This window comes from Dicentrarchus labrax, unplaced genomic scaffold (genome assembly GCF_905237075.1).
Source record: "Dicentrarchus labrax unplaced genomic scaffold, dlabrax2021, whole genome shotgun sequence".
Lineage (NCBI taxonomy): Eukaryota > Metazoa > Chordata > Actinopteri > Moronidae > Dicentrarchus > Dicentrarchus labrax.
Window position 1 is genome coordinate 23,935,058 of NW_026136702.1, and position 23,064 is coordinate 23,958,121.

At 40.2% G+C, this 23,064-nt stretch overlaps 1 protein-coding gene across 2 annotated transcripts; it reads right to left on the reverse strand.

The window, feature by feature from the left end:
* Positions 1 to 557: 557 nt before the first annotated feature.
* On the reverse strand, positions 558 to 21,965 carry LOC127373696 (polycomb group RING finger protein 5-B). 2 transcript variants are annotated; one of them, XM_051418391.1, is made up of 9 exons: positions 21,775 to 21,965; positions 16,354 to 17,188; positions 15,301 to 15,397; positions 14,701 to 14,756; positions 12,010 to 12,069; positions 10,516 to 10,694; positions 10,162 to 10,260; positions 8,669 to 8,758; positions 558 to 945 (listed from the first exon to the last, which is right to left on the reverse strand). In XM_051418391.1, exons 2-9 carry the CDS (start codon positions 16,466 to 16,468, stop codon positions 898 to 900), a joined length of 744 nt encoding a protein of 247 aa, XP_051274351.1. In that variant the 5' UTR covers positions 16,469 to 17,188; positions 21,775 to 21,965; the 3' UTR covers positions 558 to 897. The 2 variants fall into 2 exon arrangements, with proteins under 2 accessions (XP_051274351.1, XP_051274361.1); XM_051418401.1 differs by lacking the exon at positions 21,775 to 21,965 and adding an exon at positions 20,846 to 21,058.
* Positions 21,966 to 23,064: the final 1,099 nt, after the last annotated feature.

Below are 23,064 nucleotides of genomic sequence, written 5' to 3' on the forward strand. Positions count from 1 at the left end.
GTATAGGCGTCGGAGTGGAATGGATGCTTACATGCCATCTGATGCACCTGCTCTGCTACAGTGTATATATAGGTCGACATGAGGTGTAGTGTGTGTGTGTGTGTGTGTGTGTGTGTTTCATCACTTAGATTCCGGCCTGTTCATCATTCTGTCTGTTCTCTTCATTCATAAATTCAGACACCAACATATTTCACCTGATGACTGTTTTAGTGAGCAGACTGACCCTGAAGTACTCAAATCATTCACTTCAAGCTAAAAACAAATATTTTACTGTCTCTCTTTAAATGTAGCTCACCTGGTAGAGCATGCACCCTACATAATAAGGTTCCTTACTGTAGATATTCCAACCTGTTGTCCTTTGCTGCATGTCACTGGCATCACTGACAAAGAACCTCTTGTTTGACTTCTTATAAAGCCAACATACCTGACTGATAGCCATTGATCTATAGGGAAGCATTAGATCCAGTTAAAGCATACATGTTTTAAGCTGTAAGTTGTGTTAGCGTCAGTCAGACCCAAAGTGATAAAATCAACCTACAGAAACATAAACACCCATCAACAGTAGAAAATCAACATTTAATCTACAGAGTTAGACAGGCAAAGTAAAGATATGGTCATACTTTTTCTGATCTCAACAGGTTTTTAGGCACAGGGACATACATTTAAAAATATCATATATTATAGCATATATTATTCTATGTAGCATAAAACCTCTTTACCATAACAACGTATGCACTTCATCATCGGCTGTACAAAAATACATTTAAATCTTTCTCTTTCTCCGCACATTGTGGGCATGTGTACGTTTATGTTTATGTTCAAAATGTTGTCCGTCCTGGTAAGTATGTCTGCTTATGTGTGTGAGAGTGTGTGTGGTCCTCTTCCTGCAGCTGTGGTTCAGCCAAAGTCGATACGCGGCCGGTACTCTAGAACCATGGGATACGTCTGAGGGAGAGAGACAAAAAAGAGAAACTGCTTCAGAGAGGGAGAATCGATCTTTTGGCCCTCCTTGCACTGTAAAATAAGTACACTTCAGAGGATAAACACACTGCTGCTGCAACGCTCCATTTTTAAAAGATGCAAGAACAGTTGTTACATCAAACTGTATTTTCAACCCTTGTTACACCAATAAAGCATGAAATGTGCTGATACACACACACACACTACACCAAACGCAGACCCTCGACTACTGCTGGTCTGGAAGCAACAAACTGAACTGAATCAGGTTAATGTGAGTTAAATGTCTCAAATAGTGAAACATACTAAAATATTTATAATACAGTAAAGACACGGGCCAAATGCAAAAATGAAGTATTATTTTCCAGTAAAACAATAATGGGACAGTAAAATAAATACATTTTTAATTTACTGGTGGTAAAGAAAAATTCACTAAACATTCAACTTTATCAGCCAATTCTGGGACTCAATAACCCCTCAGGTTTGGGTAGGCCTTCCACAGGACCATTTTGGATCGGGTCCGAAATCCAAAGAAGACCTTTACCTGGAAGTGATATGGACTAGGATTGATGGAATTCTTATTTTTCTCTACTCATCAAATCACCCTGCAACTGAGAGAGATAAAGCCTTTAAAGAAGAGATTAATATATGTTTCCCATCTCGCTCATTTCCTCAGACTAATTGAGGCCACAAGTTGTCAAATGAATTTAGAAAAAATGAGGAAACATGAAGAGGGCTTCATTAATCAAGTATCACATTGGCTGTGTAAAGGTCTGTGCAGGATAAAGCTCCACTTCGATCTGCAGCCTTATCAAGCCAGAACGATTTTTTACTTTTTAACCCGCTTGTCGAAGCTCAGGTGTGCCTGGGTTTTTCTGACAGAGAGAGAAAGAAAAAACTGATAGACTCTTATTTCATCTGGCTTAAAACTCTTGAATTTGGAGTTTAAAAAGAATGTAAACCCGTTTCCATTAAACTGTCCAAGAGCCACCTGGCTCTGCTCTGCAGGGACGGTGCGGAGGCCAAGTGTCTGAAATATTTTTGAGAAAAAGTAATAAAGGCCTGGCTGCTGCTCACTCTGCTGAAGCTCAATTGAAAAGTTCATTTCCAAAAAAGCTATAAATCCACTGTTTGGAAAAGCACAGATGGCCTAAATGTATCTCGGTATCTATGAAATACAGAAGATGATACAAACGTAACAAGCCACTCTTCGTATTAGGAGTACCATCAAATCTAAATCCAGAACCCTGCTTATCAAATTGTATTGTACATTTTCAGGCTGTTGTTATGATTTTGCTTGGCTTATTTCTTGAAAAACAGAGACATGATGACAGAATAGATCTAGAAGAAGGAACTACTATTTGATTTAGCTGATCTGACTCAACGCAACCAGCATGGAGGCGGGTCGGGCAAACTTTGACACGACACTGGAGATGGTCCATCTCGGCCGTGACTCAGCACAACTCTGTGTTTAAACTGGTAATGGCAACACAAATCACAGCGCGGTTTGACTCGGCACAACCAAAAGTGCCAATGGAGAAGCCTTGAAACACCCACTTCATATATATGCCTTGACCCAGGGTACCCTTGACCTTTCAGGCCCTTGCGTGGGCTTGTGGCCTTCAGGCCCATTCAGTAATCCATCCATCATTGTGGTTAAATAATAGAAATGTCAATGCTGACTACTCATACATTCCTGCCTCCTTTGGCTGTAAAGCAGATTTGAAACAGTCAAAAGATGCAAGCTGCTCTTTTCATAAAAAATTCAAAAAGAAAAAAGGCGAGTGTTTGTGTCAAAGCAGCTGCAACGTGAAGAGTGCGTGTCGTGTTTTTGGAGTCTGTCTCCTATTTCTGGCAGCTCGAGGCTGCTGGTGCAGCAGAGTACAGCTGCTGTCATCTCCTCCGGCTTTCTGCTTTTTGCTGCATCATGTCTCAGAAAAAAAGAACAACAGTGAACCCACCCTAACCAGACTGTCACTGTGCCTCTGTGTCTGCATTTCTGACACTCTTTCACTCAGCATTTCTTTCTCCAAACACTTTAATTATACGGCACTAACACATATTCTGTTCAGCTGTCAGCTAGTTTTAAGGGATTTTGTTTTGGTGTCAAATGACTGAAATGTAGAATCGTCCAATGTGCAGCACCAGCAAAAATCCACAAAGGTGAAAAAACAAAATGCAAAAAACAAACGGTGTTTGGTACAGCCAAAAATGTCAATTAAGTAGTTTGTATAGTACACATCCTACAGGAATAATGTGGTTATTGTGCTTAATGCAAATGTATTCTATTTTAATGTGCACCCTCTGGTGTTTAAGGTAGTTTAAGCTCATGAAATGTCTCTGGGGATACTGATTATTCACAACAAATGCATTGCAATCTCATTATGAAAGTATTGGTCAAGTGGAAATGTTGGCCTAAATGCAATGCAAAACAGAACAGTATCAGTCTTTTTCCAATGCCTGAAAACACTGTTAAACATAAAAACGTTAAAACATGTTTATAACTGACAAAAACCTCTTGTGTGGATGTTCATGATCAATCTTGTCAGTAACTCTTGCTTGAAGGTGTTTAGGAAAAAGCTGTGGGTTTCACTCTTTAGTTTTGTTCCATCATTCAGGCCAAAAAAACGTTCCTGCTTCTGGTGCCAACACCTGAAACTGATTTGTGCTAATGAGGTGAATCCACTGCTTCTCAATTACAGGAGGGATGGAACGACTCCGTCACAGCAGCTATTTGTGACCTCGGGCTGATATCAAAGATATGTTTTGTGCTTGAAAACAATGTGATCACTCTTAATCCATGTGGGACAGCTCTGTATATCAAACACAATAGTCAGCAAGCATCTGGTATTTAGACAGCTAGTATGTTGTTGTATGTACTGCTACTCATCCTTTGACCAAATATATTGATTTTAGGCGATTTTATGAAATTTTTTACAACATTCTGCTTAATATGTTTAGTCCAACCATCATAAAAGATGGACGTCATGAATCCACTTCTTCCCATGGTACAAAAATGAAGCCGTTTTTGGACGCAGCTGCTGCCATCTTGTGTTGGTGATGTAATTTGGAGCCAGAGTCTGGACCATAGTGATCGGGGTTGGCGTTGCAGTATTGAAGATGAGTATTCATATAATAATGTAGTAATGACTACTGAGTACTCATAGGTTGGAATGCCAAAATGTTGACGGGCATCACGGCTGGTGCAATACCATCACTAGATGGATAGATCCCAATCTCGTTTCCTAAGAACTCCAACTAATTTGCATTAACACACCACCATCTTTACCTACCCTAACCTGGGGCTGCCCATGAAAACTCGATTTTAACTATCAGTTGAGAAGACCCTGACTTGACTTGCATTTTGTTACTCAACCCCTGCACTTAGTTTTTTAGCTTTGTCATTGTTCACAGAGGCTGTAAACTTTTTGTCTCAAAATGACAAACCACAAAATGACCTGTGATGGAAGCGGAGAAGAGTGATAGTTAACGGACGGCAGTGGCTGCTCTGATGCTCTTTGCTCTGGTGATGACTGTCAGTGAACCACTTTTGATCCAGGCAGTGGTACGACCTCCTCTAATGCCGTCCACAGTGACTGACTCTTAGGCTGGTGGCGTTGTCAGCAGCCCAGCAGAGGGGACGCTCTGTGGTGCGCTGTGATTTTATAACTGAACCATGTGCAGGATGCAAACTTTTACGTTCTAGGACTGTGTGGAAATCTGAGGTTTTCACATCACTTTTGCTAGAGACCGGGCTACTGGGACAAATGATTCAATAGCAGCCAACCTTTGTAATTCTATTTAAGTTACTGAAAGACTGACAATATTGAATCTTATCTGAAAATACAACATATTTTGGAGCGAAGTGTTGACAGTTAATTTAAACAGAAATCAACCAAACTGAGCAAACGTCTTAATTAACTGCTGAACGATATAATGAACTGCCAGTCAGCAATAATAGACCTCAGAGTGTGTTCATTACCCATTCAGAACAGAGAGCAGTATTTCCCAGATACATTTTGAGTCTCAAGGTTTTTTTACATCACCATGGCCGTAATCAGAAGGCAGTTTCCTGTCACGGGGGGAGAAAAAGGAGCCGAGCTGTGGAGTTGTCAGAAGAATGAGACTGATGAATGACTGGTATCTTCTTTCTCTCCCTCTTCTGTCTCCATTCCTGACTCTCAAGCTTTGTATCTGTCTCTCTCACCCTCTCTGTCACTCCTCTCCTTACCTTGTCCTTAACCAGACAGAGTTCCAACAGGATTCAAAAATAATTTCTCGGGTGTTTATCCTTCTGACTCACCAGGCCGGACATAAATAATTCTGACGGACTGACTTCTGTTTGTTGTTTTGGAACATGAGAGAGGTGGGCAGAGCGGAGGTGGAGGAAGCACTGCAGACAAGATTTTGCTCAAAATGGAGCTAGGTAATAGAAAAGAAATTTAACACAGTGTTTTACCTTGAACAAGCCATCTTCACGCATTCAAATTCAGAGTGCTCACATGGAGTGAATGTGACTTGTCTTGTACTTGGAGTACAATGCAACGACATATGTCATTTCATACAGAACGATCAGGTGTTTCTCCTCCTAATGGAGCTTGTTGAGCCAAGGCCCTGTTTACAGAACAACGCTTTTGTTAAAAATTTTAGTTTTTTCTTTACGTTTTAAAAGGTTAATGATTTGAGATAGAGCTGATTAAATCCGCCCCCAGTAACTGAATTTAATTCCAGGAAGTAACCATTATCAGGTCCAATTTTTCACGTTTATAACAAACCAAATTTTATGAAAATGGGCTCAGAATTAAATGAGAGTCTCTCAAAACACACTGCATTGTTACCTAGCAGACCTTGACCTCTCCATACGCACAGACACACATATCTTTGGCTCCGTCTCCCACAGTGAAGATGGCTGCAGGATTTATTCATCTCATAGTTTGTCTGACTTTAGTGCATCATAGCATATGATTTGGCACTATACAAATAAAACTGAAGTGAATTGAATTGAATATCAGGTATGGAATTCATCTGTAGATGACGTGTCCTGCAACAGACTAGGACAGCCTTGATTATTAGCCTAGCAGTTGTTGAACACTTGTGGCCCTACCGGCTGGTTAAGAGGAGAGAGAATAGTAAAATAGATTTTATCCTTATGTGGTCAAATATGCTCACCTAGTAACAAAAGAAAATCCAAAGTTCCAGAAGATGCCCGGTAGCCTCATCATCAGTCACTCTAACTACAGTCACTGGTGTACTACTTGCAGGGATTACTAGCCACAGCAGTGCACTTTGTTGATCCTGTGACATAATGTTTTCACAATGTGTTTCCACAGCTTTTCCATATGGGATAAAGGCCCAGATGGAAAATGACATGACCTACAATTCTGACAATCTGGCACGATAAACAGACAATCTGTGTCTCATTATTACATAAGACAGATGTCAAACTGGAATATTAAGGTCAAACAGCTCTGTGTTGGCAGAAAAACTGTATGCCCATAAGCATTTTTTTAGATTTGTAATACACTTTATTAACTAACAATTGAAAGTAATTGAAGAAGTTTTTTGTGTTAGATTTTTTGCTTATTATGCTGTATGATTTATAATGACTAGGAACATGGAGTTATTATATATATGTAAAAGAAGGATTTTGCCAATATATATAAATCCTGTTTATGAGAAATGATGTGACTGCTTTATTTATATCATCCCTTTAAATGGACATGTGGGCACAGCTGGAGCTGAGGAACTGCAGACATTATAAGTCTCTCATTTCATACTGACTTTCCTTTCCCTCTTCTTTGCCCTGCTCCACCTCCTCCCATCATCCTCCTCCTGACCTGGTATCTGACGCCTCCTGCGGTGCCAGCTGTCTGCGCTCCTCAGTCGGCGTCCACAAGTGGACGGGACCTTTCATTCACTCAATCGTTCATATAAATACACACATACATACACACACGTGCAGATAACGGATAAACAAGTCACCGTGTACAGGAATGCATGCGCTCACACACTGGCAAGCACGTATCGTTCTGTAGCTTAAGGTCATGAGCACGCACACACACACACACACACACACACACACACACACACACACACACATTGAGCCACAGAGCGGACTGATGACCCTAAAGGCTGAGGTTGAGAATGCCGTCGCGTTTAAACCAGGACATCTCCTCCTGAGTGTGTGCTTTTGTAGCTCTATCCTTGTGAGGACCAATTCAAATTTTACACCTCGAAATTCAGGACATTGTTTTGTGTGTATCTCTATGTCGTTATGCTCTAATTCCCTGAAGATCACCACTAGGCATAGAATTTGTGTCTCTATCTACCGGACCCAAAACCGCAGTCTTATTATCAGTAAAGCATTTCCTTTGCTGACTCTCTACTGTTCAAATATAGTAAAGTTCAACTTCAGGAAGAGACATTCATTCTTGGGACGGGATACCAAAGAAACGTAACAGTTTTTTATTATTATTCAGTTATTATTCATGTTGGATATCATGAATATTATTCATCAGTGCGTACAATAAGAACCTCATACAGATGTTTACAAGTCTCCAAATGTTGATTCATAGCTATGTTTTCATTAGTGTATAATCACCTGGAAATAAGAATTATTATATTTTCGTGCCGCCACGTTTCTACAGTCAGACAAACCACACACTGGCTCTACACTGCAAAAAAAGGGATCTCAAGATATCACAGCTAATATTGAGCTTGATTTAACCAGTAACAAGTTGGTTTGCATAATATCCCAGCAGAGATTTTTTTCCTTATTTTAAGAGTAGAGAAGAGAAGAGACCACTTGCACAACTTCTCAATTTGAGAAAAAGTGGTCTTGTCCCAGTGTTGGAAATTTTTTTATTATGCAGTTTGAATGTTTTTTATTTTTTTTGCTAATTATTAATCTTATATACAAATTCTTAAATTCAGCTCAATAAAGTGATTAAAATACTTATTTTAAGAATCTTAAATAACTGAGTTTTCATTGCTTGTTATAAGTAACTTTTTGGCATTTTTTCTAGTTTTAAGGCCCATTACAGTCTTTCAGTGGCTAGATTTTTATGCTAGTTTTAAGATTTCTAGCCAAGCAAATTTGGCTTACCCCACTGTCAGATTATTTTGCTCAATACAAGAAAATGTGCTTGTATTTAAGAATATTTGGCTTGTTTCTAGACGAGCTGTTTTTGCAGTGTAGATAGTAAAACTTTCAAAACATCTTGAAAGCAAAGGTGTCATCTTAAAAATGTGACTGGTTCCAAAATGTCATCATTTTATACTAACAACATAACAAAAAACATCCCTTTCGCAGAATAGAGAAGTCATTCAACCAGTGCTAGTTTTCACACACACACACACACACACACACACACACACACACACACACGAATACACGGTAGTTGCACTACTTCTGAGAACAAATTATTTATAAACTTTGAATCTTACATTAATCTTAACCTGACTGTTCCTTCTGCCGCCTGGTCTGTACTTGAACCTAATTCTAAACCTGAACTTAAAACAAAGTCTTAACCACAAAAAAAGGGTTTAACCTTGTGGGGTTGAGCTGTTAGTTCCTATTCGGGGAGGCCAGTGCCCACAGTGTGAATGCATCACACATGCACACACGCACATGAACAAATGCCTTTACTGCGCCAATGCATCTACACATGCGCATGTACCCACAAACAGGAAGTGAGGGTGACAGCCTTACATTCTCTCCATGTAGCCTCCATCGGGTCATGTAGATGAACTCCAGAGTGTGATCTCTGCCCATGATCTCTCCGTTACACAGCACATCCAGCTGCAGGCAGCAGAGAAACATGTGATCAGAAATAAGATACATTTATGGCAAAATGAAGTACTTAAAGAATCAAGGTCATTTAATAACCATGACAATGTGGTGCAAAAGAGAGCGACAAGGTGAAACTAAAATAAAAAGGGCTGCAGTCCCAATGCACACAGGGGGAAGTAAAGGGGAAGTTTACTGTGGTAATGAGTGGGAGGCTGCACTGCATGTGTGAGCGTGTGAAAGACTGTGTGTGTTACACTGCTCAGTCTTCAGCAGATATGGAAGCCAATATTTTTTAATCCTTTGATAAAGCTGACTGATGAGAATGATAATTGGAATGGAATATTAATGAACACCTGATTCATAGTGTGTCACCAGAGTGGTTTGAGAGTCAAAGTTAAACTAAAGTTTGAGTTTGTTTTTAATTAAGAGACTATAACTTCCTTTCTGCAGTCTCTGAACTTTGCTTTTTCATACATTATATGAAAGGTTTTTAAGAGCAGTCCTTGAGGATTCTTCAGATATTTTGTTTCTGAAATCTGTTAAATATTTTCCTTTAAAGATATAATCTGTAACATTTCCGCATTAAAATGTCTATAAACACTAGACCTAGATTATATATTAGATTATATATTTTGTTGAATTTTGCATTATCCCAAATGTTTCCAATTGTCATTTTATTGCGTCGTCATTGGTATCATATCCTCTTTGTGCATGCGTCAGCGGTGTGGTTGTCATAAACTGACTTTTTATCCACTTTTTTTAAGCCACATTTTTCCATACACTTTGCAGAACTTGGTGGTTTTTAACTCCAGATTCTGAACAGCTATTCAAACCAATGTACTATAATTATAATAAAACATTTCACAATTGGGTAAATGTTCCTTATCTTGCATTAAACTGGCTAGCATTTTGCACATGCTGTGTTTGAATAATGCTGCTGTAGTCAAGTTGACTAGCCAGTTAGCCTTATATGTCATTATAGGCTTTATAGTATGAGACCACTAAACAAAAGTTGCACCTCAGTAATAATAATAGTCATGGTCTAAACTCAGGAGAGGAAGTTTAGCCAGGTCATGTTGCTACATCAGCTGCATGACTTCACTGAACTGTAGTCAGCAAAACAACATACAAATATAATTAATAGTGAATTTAACACATATGTTGATTGCAAATATGGAGCTCAGGTGGATCAAGTATACATCTGTTTAAATGTGTTTTTATCCAGGAGTTGGAGAAAAGTTGCTATTTGATCCAGTTGCAGTTGAGCTAAGCTAAGCTATTCTTACTGATCAACACACCTTCAAATAACATGCAGACACATAAAAGGTGTGATACTGATTGATGAAGTAGTCTGAGACTGGGCCAGTAAAAAAAAAAAGAAACTCTCAAAGAGTTGTGAGTTTGTTCCTTACCTCATAAGAGCTCGGCAGCTTTAGTTTAAGACTGAGAAACTTCTTAATTGTTCCCACGGTGACTCTACTGGAGCAGCGGATGAACCTCTTCATCAAATCCTAATTGGATGAGAGACAAATTCTATTACACCCTGACTTAATGAGGGAGGCAGCCAAAAGACAAATGTATATTCTTCCAGGAAAAGGCCCCAAAACACATTCAAACCTTTACAAAAGGTTAGATACTGACCATCCAAGGAGCTTGGAAACATTGACCAACCCAGCAGGGGTCCAAAAAACATTTCCCCAATATAACTTTCCCTTTTCAGAGAAACACTGATGAAAAATTTCACACAATTATCAAAACACACACACCGTGACAGTGCTCTCCCCCGACTGTCCCGTGTTCCGTAGGCAGTCCAGACAGATGGCTATCTGAGGGTCACTCCTGTGGTAGTCTTCGTCGCCGCCATCGTCACCATCATCACCACCACCGTCACCATCATCACCCCCAACATCAGGCAGCCCGAGCCTCTGACACCTCAGGTTCTCTGCTGTTGTTTGAGACATTCACACACAACGCTACTGAGTGAGAACACACTGTGGCTTTACAGTTAGCACGGGAGGTACTTTAAAGTGTCAGGCAAACAAACAAAAAAAAAGTGCGGGTCACTTTAACCCATTGCACCCCCCCGTTATATTGTACCCCTATTTCACAATCTACGCCAAAATATTCTGTAGTTTTATCTCAAAGTCATTTTTACATGATTACATGTTTCAACTTCAACAATAATATCATGACATCCACCCATCAATCCATCTCCAACTTTTACACACAGAGCTAAGATCCATTAGTTAGCCTGCTAGCAACGGCATGGCTTTCCGCCGGAAAGTGAGAGAGTGTTTTAGGGAGCCGGACTCACTGATTTCTGTACAAAAACACAACACAACCAGTGATTTGGGTGAAATGGAACGTGTCAGCCTCCCCGTGAACGTACCCAGCATCTAACTGCCGTTAATGGTAATGTTAGCAGTCGCTAGCTTGTGCAGCTACCATTAGCTGACTCCCCAGGGTACCAGGAGCCAAACCCAGCAAAAAAACAAAACACCTCGGTACGGTATTCTGTCGTCTGGCTCCTTTGGCATCAAATGCTGCTTTCGGTCCCAGTCTGGCCGTGCCGTTCACTGGGAGCTCCCAGTCTGGCAGAGTCAGCTAATAGGACTGCTGTCAATGCTTGGCCAGGGTAACATACATTCAGCACTGCTGGCTAACACAATTAGCTAACTGTTTTTCCAGGAAACCCGTAAATATACAGAAGCAAAAAGCACTGTGCTTTTCATTTCATGTGGACAAGAATGAAAAGGAGACAAACTGTATGTTAAGATGTCAAAATGTCATCATAATGACATGATTAAAAGAGGATTATATTAATTCTTGCACCCTATAAAGAACAGTACAAGCCCTGTCTGCAACAGAGGAGCTTTATGTATGATGTATTTTTACAGTGCATGAGCAGGAAATTCCCTGAAATCAGCGCTGCCCCAGATTCACATGAACAGGCTCAAAATGTGATTATTATTCACATGCTGATGAATCAAAACTTTATGAAAAACTCCCCTAATCAATTGATTTTACTTTTGCCTCCCAGAATGAAGAAGACAGAAACTGTGAATAAGAAGCAAAAACAGAAATCTTCTTCCTCCCCAAAAAGGGTGTATAAATTACACAGAAGTTGGCTGATTTACACACAGACTCTGAAGTTACTACAAATTGTAGGATTTCTCCTGGTAGTAACAGCCAGAGACAAAGTAACCGTATTTATAGATTCATAACAAAGTGTCATATTCATGTTCTGACAAACAACTCACCTTGGCCGTTTGCTTTGGGCTGGTTCTTCTTCCAGAATTCGAGTTCCTGCTGTTCCTCTTCTGGTTCACATGAATGCCAGATAAAAAGAAGACAGTGTTAACAAGCAGCATGGAGACAAAGCAGCATTCAGACAGAATTCATTTCTATGAAAGAGGTGGAGGTTCTGATATTGCATTAGCTGAACCAGTGATTGAACAAATTCTTCCATTACACCCCAGTGAATTGGGGAGCATACAAGCTCCTCAAGAGAGCCATTATGAGATCGTCTGCACCAATTTGACCAAAATTGGTGCACTGCAGAGGTTCCCAGGAGCACACAGATAACATCTTGGAACTACAACGCAACCTAGACTAGGCATGGAACAATGTGAAAATGTTATGTCACGATAATGTAAATCCACCACGATAAATTTGCATTTTTTATCGCGATACATGATAATATCCTATATGGCCGCATCCCTAACCTAGACAATCATTTTTTTGGGTTGTTTCTGTCTCTTAAAAAGCATCTGCATTTTAAGCATTGAGTTGATTCTATGACACTTGAGCAGTGCCAAAAAAACACTTTAACAAGACTGCTGCTGATATGGGATTTAAGCAGGCAGTCACAGTGGCTATGAATAGAACTTGTTATATTCCACAGTTGAAGTTGAATTGAGTGTGATTTTAATATAGAGTGAAGAAAAATCCTGTGCATGGCTCTGACATGTGTCTGGTACAACAGTCCACTTTTCAAATACCATAAAACAGAATTCATATGAGGCTGATTTTTACTCTACTTGGCCCGAGCGGCACGAACCCCACTAAAATATATGATGTTTGTTCCATGTCTCGGCTGCCAGAGCGCTCTGTCAGCGGAGGTGAAGTTATGGAGTCATAAAATTATAGTACCATCACGGCTTTAGTTATATGTTGACGTGGCTTCTCGTTGGCCGAGCTGCAGAGAGAAGGTTGTACATCTTCATCTTGTTTTAAAACTCTTCAGCTTCAAACTCTCTATAAATAATGTGACGCTGACAAATGAATATTTTCACTGATCTCAGGAGGTCATCAAAACTTTAGAGCAGAACCCAGGAGCTGGTAGGCATTTGAATCCAGGTCTGCCATTAGAAGGCCATTGAATCTGATTAATTACTAGTTTGTATACTCAGTGTTCGTAGAAAATTGCACTCATTATAGAAATAGTAAACAGTATAATTGACATAAAAAAACAGCTGGGCCCGAATGTGTGTTAGCGTTAGAATGTGAAGCAAGAGAGTTGCTAAGCACCACAAGTACAGCAGGAACCTCAAACTCAGATTGGCTTGGGGCCCCTGCTGGTAGCGTTATCTCATAGGAGGGCCACTTTAACATTCAAGTACTTCAAGAAAGCGCAATATTCTGAAACACCATGCTTAACAAACAAAAGCAAACAGCAGTTTCTATACATTTCATCATTTTATATCATCTTTGTTGTTCACAGCCAAACAGCAAATAGGCCCTAAACCTGCTCTCTCCTTATCAAATTCATATGAAACAACTACAATTGGCTCCAGAGGTAGAGCGGGTCGTCCACTAATCAGAAGGTTGGCGATTTGATCCCCCGCCTCCTCCTGCTGAAGTGTCCTTGAGCAAGATACTGAACCCCAAATTGTTCCTGATGCTGTGCCATCCGTGTGTGAATGTGTGTGAATGCAGTTTCTGTTTCTGATGGGCACCTTGCTTGGCAGCCTCTGCCATCAGTGAATGACTGTGTGTGAATAGGGTAAGCGTGACGTAGTGTGCAGCACTTTGAGTGGTTGGAAGACTAGAAAGCTATATAAGTGCAGTCCATTTACCATTTACCATGTGTTCTAGGTGGTTAAAAAGACATAAGGTGTTAGCTGGGTTGCTTGGGCCTTGCAGAATAATTGCTATTGTATCTTTGGTGATGGTGTTACCAAGCGGATGCTATGGTGTTTTAGTGATATTTAGGGTTTTGTCAAGAAGTTGATGAGATGTTCTTGTTCTTGTTGAAGGTTGTTGCTAGGTGGTTGCCACAGTGTTTTAAATACATTATACAACACATTGCTGCCGGAAACCATAGCTCAGGTCTCGGCAACAAGCTCCATATATTAATGTATCATATGTCAACACATTCTCACTCCCAACTCGTCAACACTGCAGCTTGGTCAGTGGCCCTACACTTCAAACAAGGACGCTGTAGGTAACCCTCTAAGCGTAAGTTTTCCGCATGCAGGGCTCCGCAGTCAAGTAGGCAACAAATATTATGCAACATTAAGTTAGACTTTCAAATTTCACATTTTATGAGTTTAAATGGTTACAGCATGGTTAGGTTTTGAGAGGGCTCCAAAGAAAATGATTTGTGTATTTCTTTTTTGTTGTTCTTCTGCCATTTGGGTTTTTTTAATCTTATAGGAATTCTCTGATTTAATGCTGTTGCTTTCTTTCCTTGCCCATGTGTAATTTGGTGTCCCCCCACTGGTTAAACTGCATATAATGTTGTCTGGGGTCACAACCTTGTTGCTAGTGACAATGCTGAAGGCCTTTTGATCATAGTAATAAATTCTTTGCATGTCTTGCAACAAATTATGTGATTGGAGTGCTGTCGTTTACTAAATAATTGTTCCTACCTCCCATGAATAGTCACATAATTAAACACGGACTGCAAGCTGAGGAGACAGATTGATGAAACCATCTGGCTAACTCACTTTCTCTGAGTCCAGGCACCAGCTTGAAAATGATCTCCTCCAGGGTGTTGTCCAACCTGAGAATATGGGAATAAAAAAGAAAAAATTAAAAACAAGGAGTCAAGTAGGGATAAAGGATGTGAGAAAAATGGAGGACATGAACAAGAGAAGAATGAGTTGGTAAAGTTATGGACGAACAGTTGGAGATAGTGAGGGTCGAAACATAAAACACGGTAAAAGAAAAAAGCAGATGATAATAATAGAAGATTAAAAGAATAGGATATGGTAAATAAGATAAAAGAGAAGCAGAAGGATAAGAAGACAGAGATGTGTTAAGAAGAGAAGGATGAGATGATCAAATAATAGAAAGATGAGAACAATAGATCAAGGGGGGAACTAATACGATGGAGGTGAATGGAATTAAATTTGCGGTACTCAAAGCGTTCAAAAATATAATTTTTTTAAACTTAGCAACAGAATCTCTTTTAAGATTTGGAGATAGACACGGAGCCAGGAAGAAGAAATATGAGGAGAGCTTAAGGGTGATAAACTACCAGTGAAAAAGAAGAAAAAAGCTCAGTCGAATATGAGAGAGGACGAAGTGAGAGAAGTACATCTTACCTGAGCATCTCCAGTGGGTTGGTCTCGTGGACCTGAATGCCACATTTAGGACAGTCATTACTCTCCTCAAAGTGTTGCACAATACAGCTCTTACAGACTGCAGAAAAAACAACATCAACATATTTTATTGCGGTTAAATTAGTATCTCCAATGGTAACTCTTGGTCAGGACAGTTCTTGTTTAAGTTTACTTACAAGGAGTCTCAATTTAAAACTGATGCTTGTATATGACTTAAACCTAACCAACCCAACCAACAAAGGCAACTAGACAAGTACTAGCCAATCAGAGACAGAATAGGCATCATGCCCAAGCAAACTGTCAATCACCAAACTGCCTCCAGGGACTGTCTGTAGAATGGGAAAAAATAGGAGAGCCTCCCGTTATTCCAACTTGAGAGAATTTTCGCTTCATTAATGGTTACCTTAATTTAAGCCTTCAGTCGATCAGAGGCAAATCTGGCATTTGCTTGGTGGTTGCAAATCAGCACCATGTGTGAACTCTTCAAAGAGGCTATCGATACAAGAGTTTGCCAATGCTTCGAAAAGCACCTAACAGATATCAAGCAGGCTAAATATCTGGTCTTGTTGTCCAGTGGAAGTGCCCTCTAGGGTTCCCTTCCAGTGGACAAAACATGATAAAGTGCCCTCTAGGGTTCTAATCCTAACCCTGACTAAGCTGTTTCAACATAAATGCCTCCCAACTTTCTGCATGCTGGAACCCTTTCTATTGTTTTAGCCCCTGGCCCTCAAACAAGCGAGTCCATCACTGTCGGGGAATCCTCCTGGTGAAAGATCTTGTAGTGCGTGACCTTCTGTCTGAGATCAGTCATGTAGTGTGCAAACCACAAAGACTTGGACTTGTGAAGAGTACAGAGATCTGATGACTTTAAAAGAAATGTGGAGTTCATAAATAGCTAAGTGACAAGAGTGGACATTGTGTTCAGAAAATGCACTGTGGGACACTCCGAACCAGATGACATCAAACTAAGAACTTCTGCCATTAATTTCCACTTTAAGCAACAAAGAAATCTACATGTGTGTACGTTTCACTCACAGGTGTGCAGGCACTCGGTGACCGTGGTTGGTTTGATCAGGTAACCCCGACACAGGTAACAGGTGATGAAATGGTTAAAGTCTCTCACCAAGTGCTTCCTTCCCGTAGCAGCCATTTTTGGAGTTTTTTTAGCGATGCTGCAGCGAGATACTGACCAGGAGTCAGAGTTACAGTTTGAAGCTGAAGGGAAACCTTCTAGCTTTAGAGGAGTCAGACGTCCATTCACAACAATGAGGGATGGATAGATTACAGTTACAGGCTATTGCCTGCTAGAGTTTAATTAGAGGTTAAAAGTTTGTTAAGCTGAATTGGGTGTAAAGTGTTGGAATCTTCACCAGCACTGGCTAATGTAAGTCCAGGCTAGTGTTCACTATCCACAATTGATGAGAGATAAGAGATCCTACTGTGTAAAATCCTGCTCCATCCTTGACTCAAATTCTATTTTGTAGTCAGTTTTTCTTAATTAACATCTCCCACTCAGATTTTACTCCACCTTCACTGAACCATGTTAGTCCCATTGAAATGAAAAAAAGACTCCAGGCTTGTCCAGTCTGTGCAATCCCGTTTCAAACAAACATGCTTGTTAAATTCCCAGAATTCCCGGAGAGTAAGATGCCTTGCTTCCCTCCCTGTCTCAGCCAAAGTGCCATTTTTAATCCATGAGGGGTCAACGGTCAGCTGCCGACAGTGAGGCCAAATGCTTCTGCGTAGTCGCCATCATTCCAGTCTGTTCATCCATCTTCATGGCACTGCTGCTGATAATGTTTTCATTCTTCTGGTGGCAAGCGGTGACACAGGATTCTCTGGCGGCCTTTTAACCTCGAACTGAAGTTACCTAAAGAGAATAAAGCACACAAATCAGGGCTGAACAGGACCGTGCTATGTGCAGAAGACATATAAAAGGTTTTGGGTTTCTTTAAAACATGCAGGAATGCAAAGCTCATTCAATCTTGTTTATATCTATCAACATACATATACACAACCTAGTTCTGGGCAGTATGACCAAAAATGATGGATCATGGATATTTTTAAGATTGTGGTGGTTTCACGTTATATCTTATTTTGTTTTTCTATTTGTTTATTTTGCATGACGGGGCCTTTATATAGGTTCATAGTGACTTATTCTACTTTCAGGAGAACACAGAATATAAAAACAATGTATTTATGTATATATTGAAGGCTTTGATTACTATAGGGTATGATTGGTCCCACTAGCAATCAGAAAGCATTAAACACAATTTTTATTGCGTGAACTGCAACGTAGAGGAAACAAAACTTAAAGGTAAAGGACATGCCAACATCTTTAACACTGCTTCCTTTTCAAAATTAACACTATAAACTGAGTAAGTATCCAAAGAGATATTTCTAAAAACTTTTATTGCACAAGTAAGAAACAAACTAGTTACAACAGTTGTACCGGGTTTGCACCGGTATATGAAAAATGTATATCATACAGGAAATTAAATCCGGTTTACCGGTTCATGTGTTATATTACCCAGCACTACTAGTAAAAAACTGGGAAGATGCTGATGGTGGGTAACATAGACAACGTAAACATCTTCTAAAAAATAAATAACATTAATTATGCACCAGATCAGACAGAGAAGAAAAGTGTATTTTTTCCTAAAACATACGTTTACTATGTACTTTACATTCAAGCTTGAAAACTGAAGCTGAAAAAAAAATGTTTTAGACAACTTAAAGGACCATTGGATTGAGCGGCATCTAGCGGTGTAATTCCAAGAACAAAGGAGAAATTGACCATGGAATGGCAATGCCCTTATCTACAGCCAGTGTTTGTTACAGCCACACTGGACCTTTAAGATAAAATATCGTAAGGAATACTTCAAAATATCTAAAGATAAATAAATAGTCCCTGATAGCTCAATAATACTGACAAAATGACTCATATAACCATATCTTTTTCACTGAATGCCTTTATCATTAAGGCAGTGGGGATTTTTGAGAAATGACTCTTTGCTCTCATGGTATTTAATGGGATTCTGAGAAAAAGAAACATGACACACGAGAAAGATCACTAACTAATACAGTACTGCCTTCCACACCAGGAAATGATCAACAGCCAGACAAATAGGAAGATACCATCACTATACAGTCAGCTGGCAGCTTTACCCTTTACCTATCAAACAAATATTAACTAAGTATCCACACTCTTCAGCTGATCAACTCAGCAAATGGACACTTACACAGGTTAAATGCAGAAAACTCAATTTTAAGGATAACTAAAAAGTGGAACAATGGGAGAGAACCTTTCTCAGAACCATCAACCTTCCAGGACAATGTTTCTTTTTTCTTATGTGGAAGTTACGGGGATAAATACTCATCAACTCAGTTGTCACACATATCTTTTACACTGCATTGCTTTTACCTTTTTGGTTGCCTATCTGCTTTTTTGTTTTCCTTTTAGTAATCACTGGTACAAAGTAGTGTTTTTTTTAAATCTGGTGCCCTGTTGAGGTCCCTCCAAAACACATATGACCGTTACAGAGATGATGTGTTGGGAGACGTGAGGCGATTGCAATCTCCGGTGTCAGAGTCAAGAAGGATATTTGATTTGTTATCAAAGATACAGCTGCTGCCGCTTTAATGTTTTAAACTCTTAAATTCTTACACACTGGACCTTTAAGATAAAATAAATCTGATTTATTTTGTATATTTATTCATGCCGCAGTCCAGGCGTACACAATCATCAAGTTGACACACATACAGTAACTTTACTTGTTTTCCAGCTCTATTGTTTGTGTATCTGCAATATCATTTTTCCCGTTCCGGTTCTCACCTGTTTTGTTGTGAAGCATTTTAGCACACTCTGTAATTAATGTGATAATTATAAACTAGCAGTGACATGAACATTCATCCTACAGGATTGTTGCAGATCTGACCTACATGCATCTGTCTCTGGATTACCATTACTATAGATAGCTTAACTCTCCAACTTGCCCCCATTCCATCCCCACTTTGATGGATCTGAATGAATTTCGGTTCCTCTGCTTCAAATATAGATACTGAGCTAAATATTAAGCTTCATAGTGACGGCTGAAAACCCACTCGGAAGTTTCATATTTACTGTGCTATGCCTCCTATAAAGCATTTATTTTCAGCCAATGTGCTGTTACAGTAAATTAAGTGAGCGAGTAAATGTTTCTGGATGTGGGATTAGTCAATGTTCTCAGGTCTGATTCATTGCCTTTGTAAACACACAGCAGTCTGTCCATTACCTGATAACAGGCTACCATCAAATACTAATCATCATGCAAATGACTATAATAACACTCACAAAATAAACTGTTTGTTTGGCTGGCAGGTTGTATTTGTTTACCTCATCCCACATCTCATATGAGTCTGACACATCTTACTGTGATGTTTGCTATAAATCTACCTGATATGGAATTTCTGTCAGAGTCAAAATAAGTCATACAGGAAGAGAGTTTTGGTGGGTTTAAATGGCACGACGTCATTATATATGTAAGAATTTTCTCATATAATTAATGGCACAGCAATATAGGATTGTGCCAGAAATAAACAAACTTACCATAGACATATTATAAGTTACTGTAGGAAAGTCTGATACCTCAGCATCTACGTAACTATTGTATGCATGGTACGGTTTCAATTGAACACTGAAGCTTCTATATCCGTGGTTCCCAACCTGGGGGTCGGGTCCCCAGCTAGGGGTTGCCAGAGATTCACAGGGTTTTGCGAGGCCTTCTTGATTTTAAGGGTGTACTAAAACTTTTTAAGATGTAAACTTCAAAGACCTGAACACAAGCTTTATTCCCAGAGCCTTCACTCTCTAATAAACAGCCTCATCCTGCATTAGAATAGTACACAGTTAAAAATACAAAGAAGCTAATAGAACAATGGCCGAGTATCAACAAAACACTGAATTTGTCCAAAAAAAAAAAGGGGGGGGGAATTGTCCCCTTAAGGGAAGGGTCCCTTTGTTATAACATTGGTTTTCTATTGTTAATGTATATAAAAGGTCCAGTGTGTGGGATTTAGTGGCATCTAGTGGTGAAGCTGCAGATTGCAACTCACTGAATACCACTCGCCTCACCTGCAATAATATCTTTGGCTGAAAGTCGCCAGTTAACAGTCGGCAGTTCTCTACTACAAGACTGCTGGTGTTTGCAGTCGGGAGTTGTTCCAGAGCAAGTGAGTATTTTATAAATGTATAGGCCTACACAAAATAACAATAGGTTGATCCTATAACTAAATATTTCACTTGGGTAAGAACATTAAGAGCCAAGCATGGTCAATATGTGTGCATATACATTACATATACATTTGGCTGAATTATAAATCCAGAAGTGGTACTAACTGCAGAGCTGTCTGGGAGCTGAAAGCGCCGGCTCTTATTCTGGATTCCAAGTCACAATGACTGGAGTCCACATCTCTGCTTTGGAGAAACTTTCTCATTATTTTCAGATGCTATGTCAATATTTTGAAACATTTTCTCATTCAGACTTACAGAATCCTTTTTTCCCATCACATTGGCAGCAATGGGCTTCCATACATACGAACTTTAACAGGTCCCACCAGAGATATTCGCAGAACAGGCCGTTCCACCTACTTTTAATTAGGGGTACACTTTATTCTCTCGTGCAACTTCCCTCATTTTGAAATTACGTGAGCTGCATGTTGTCATGCTGTGTGTACGTCAGGTGTGTAAACAGTGTGGAGCACATGCAGAAGAGCCGGACTGAGACAGCGGCTCTTACTCACTGCAGAAACAAACTACAGTGCGCACTTCACTCCCTACCTGCCTCATTCAGCGTGGCTCGCTTTTTGATAGAAAAATCTCCAGTGCGCAGTTCAGAAATCCCCTCAGTGTCCGTCAATGAGACGCATGCACACGCACGCACACGGGCGTGCTATTTATTCACAGAGCGGATCCGCTTATCTCATCGTTAAGCGCGTCACGGTCTACGTCACCTATGTCAAAACAACATCAATGGTCGACACGCGCACATTACAGCCGATATATAAGACGTGTTTCGAACGCGCTTGTGCGAATACGCGCGCGAGCCTACGCGCATGTCGCAGCTCGTTACTGTACACCCATACACACATAGACACGCGCACGCAGCACGAATCGACGGTAAAAGTTGGAGAGCTTCACGTCAGGGCCTCTTAACGACACGAGAGGGAAGCGCAGCGCACGCGGGTTATTTACCGTTTGCGTGAACATACCGTAATCCCGCATGTGAGTGTGCACGGCGACGCACTTTGCGTTTCAGGAGAGGGAGCGAGAGAGGGGGAGGGAGGGAGGGGTCGAGAGAGGGAGAGGGAGAGGAGGTCCAGCCAGCAGCGTCAAAGTTTGGCTGTAACGTAACCGACGTCGGCTGATGAATTCGCCATCCGCGCAGAAATAATGAGAAATAATAACACATTCCTCACCTCCGTCCAGGAATGTCCACCATGACACCGCCAGGTCCTCCCGTTCGGTCTGCTCCGCGTACTGGGTAAGGAGAGAACACGGAACTAGTCGGCTCCGATCTGCCCCAGTCCGTCCAACAGCCAGGCAGACGGGGCGGCAAGCAGCAGAGAGCAGCGGTGGGCGGGGAGCCACCAAGCAAGCAGGCAGGCAGGCAGGGCTCGGAAACTGAAAGCGGTTGTGTAACTCAGTGACTATTGGCCTACAACACAGACACACACACACACACACACACACACACAAACACACACACGAAGCGCTGTGTCTGCTGTGTGTAGTGATGAACGGGGATGGAGCACAAACCAACAAATGTTTAATAGAACTAGATCAATAAAGACATTATAGGATGAACAGCATTTTACAACATGTAACGCACATAACTAATATATATATATATATATATATATATATATATATAACCTATAGCTTAGTGTCTGCCACTTGTGCAGTACTATATTATAAATGGATTTTTAATGAAAAAGTTTCTGTTATATAACAGTTTATCAATAAATCATATTTCTGAGGAGACCCTTTGGGAATCGAAGTCAAATTTCTCAGAAAGCTATTCATGCTTCCAAAAATATGTGTAGAGTACAGCTACACATTATGGAAGGCCGTGCCCTGGACTTTGTAACGCTGGTTTTGTGTGCGATACACAGTGCGAACTACAGGGGAGTCAGGGGGAGCTCAACTTCTCTTAATAAGACATTAGCTCCCCTGAAAACATGATTTGTTCAATTTGGGGGGTCTCTAAAATATTAATATCAGCCCCTCCAAAAAACATTTTAGGCCGCATTCTGGGATTGTTGTGGCCTAAATTCTCTGATTTCTTTATTTTTTTAAAATTACGATGCATGTCGAGATGTTTATAGGTATTTTTTGCAGTGGCAGGAGAAAGTGAAATGATTCATTAAACATTGAAGGCAACATGTTCCACTGAGACAGGCTTGGGTTGATTTGCATTAATTGTAAATTGTTGCAATCGCAGCTTCCTGGAGAGACTGCAATGTGCTATTTTTGCCATGCATTTCTATTTTTGGATTATGTGTAAACTTACTATTGATGTTTGATTTGTGCATGAGAGTGACTCATCAGTAATTCACTTTTAAAAAGATACTGCTATTCTTGCCATCACCACTGAAGTGTGACAGAAATAGAAGAAGATATACTTTTTTTAATTTATCAAAAGTAATTACCATGACAGTAGAAATAGTGAGTTCCCGGAAAGCCATGGTATAGTTCGCACACTAGCT

Excerpts from the sequence above, each read along its gene's own strand:
- LOC127373696 (XM_051418391.1), bottom strand. The coding sequence starts at position 16,468 with ATGGCTGCTACGGGAAGGAAGCACTTGGTGAGAGACTTTAACCATTTC. Across the intron at positions 10,695-12,009 it reads GCCCAAAGCAAACGGCCAAG|CAGAGAACCTGAGGTGTCAG; the intron begins GTGAGTTGTTTG and ends CTCAAACAACAG. Across the intron at positions 10,261-10,515 it reads CGGGGGAGAGCACTGTCACG|GATTTGATGAAGAGGTTCAT; the intron begins GTGTGTGTGTTT and ends TCATCCAATTAG.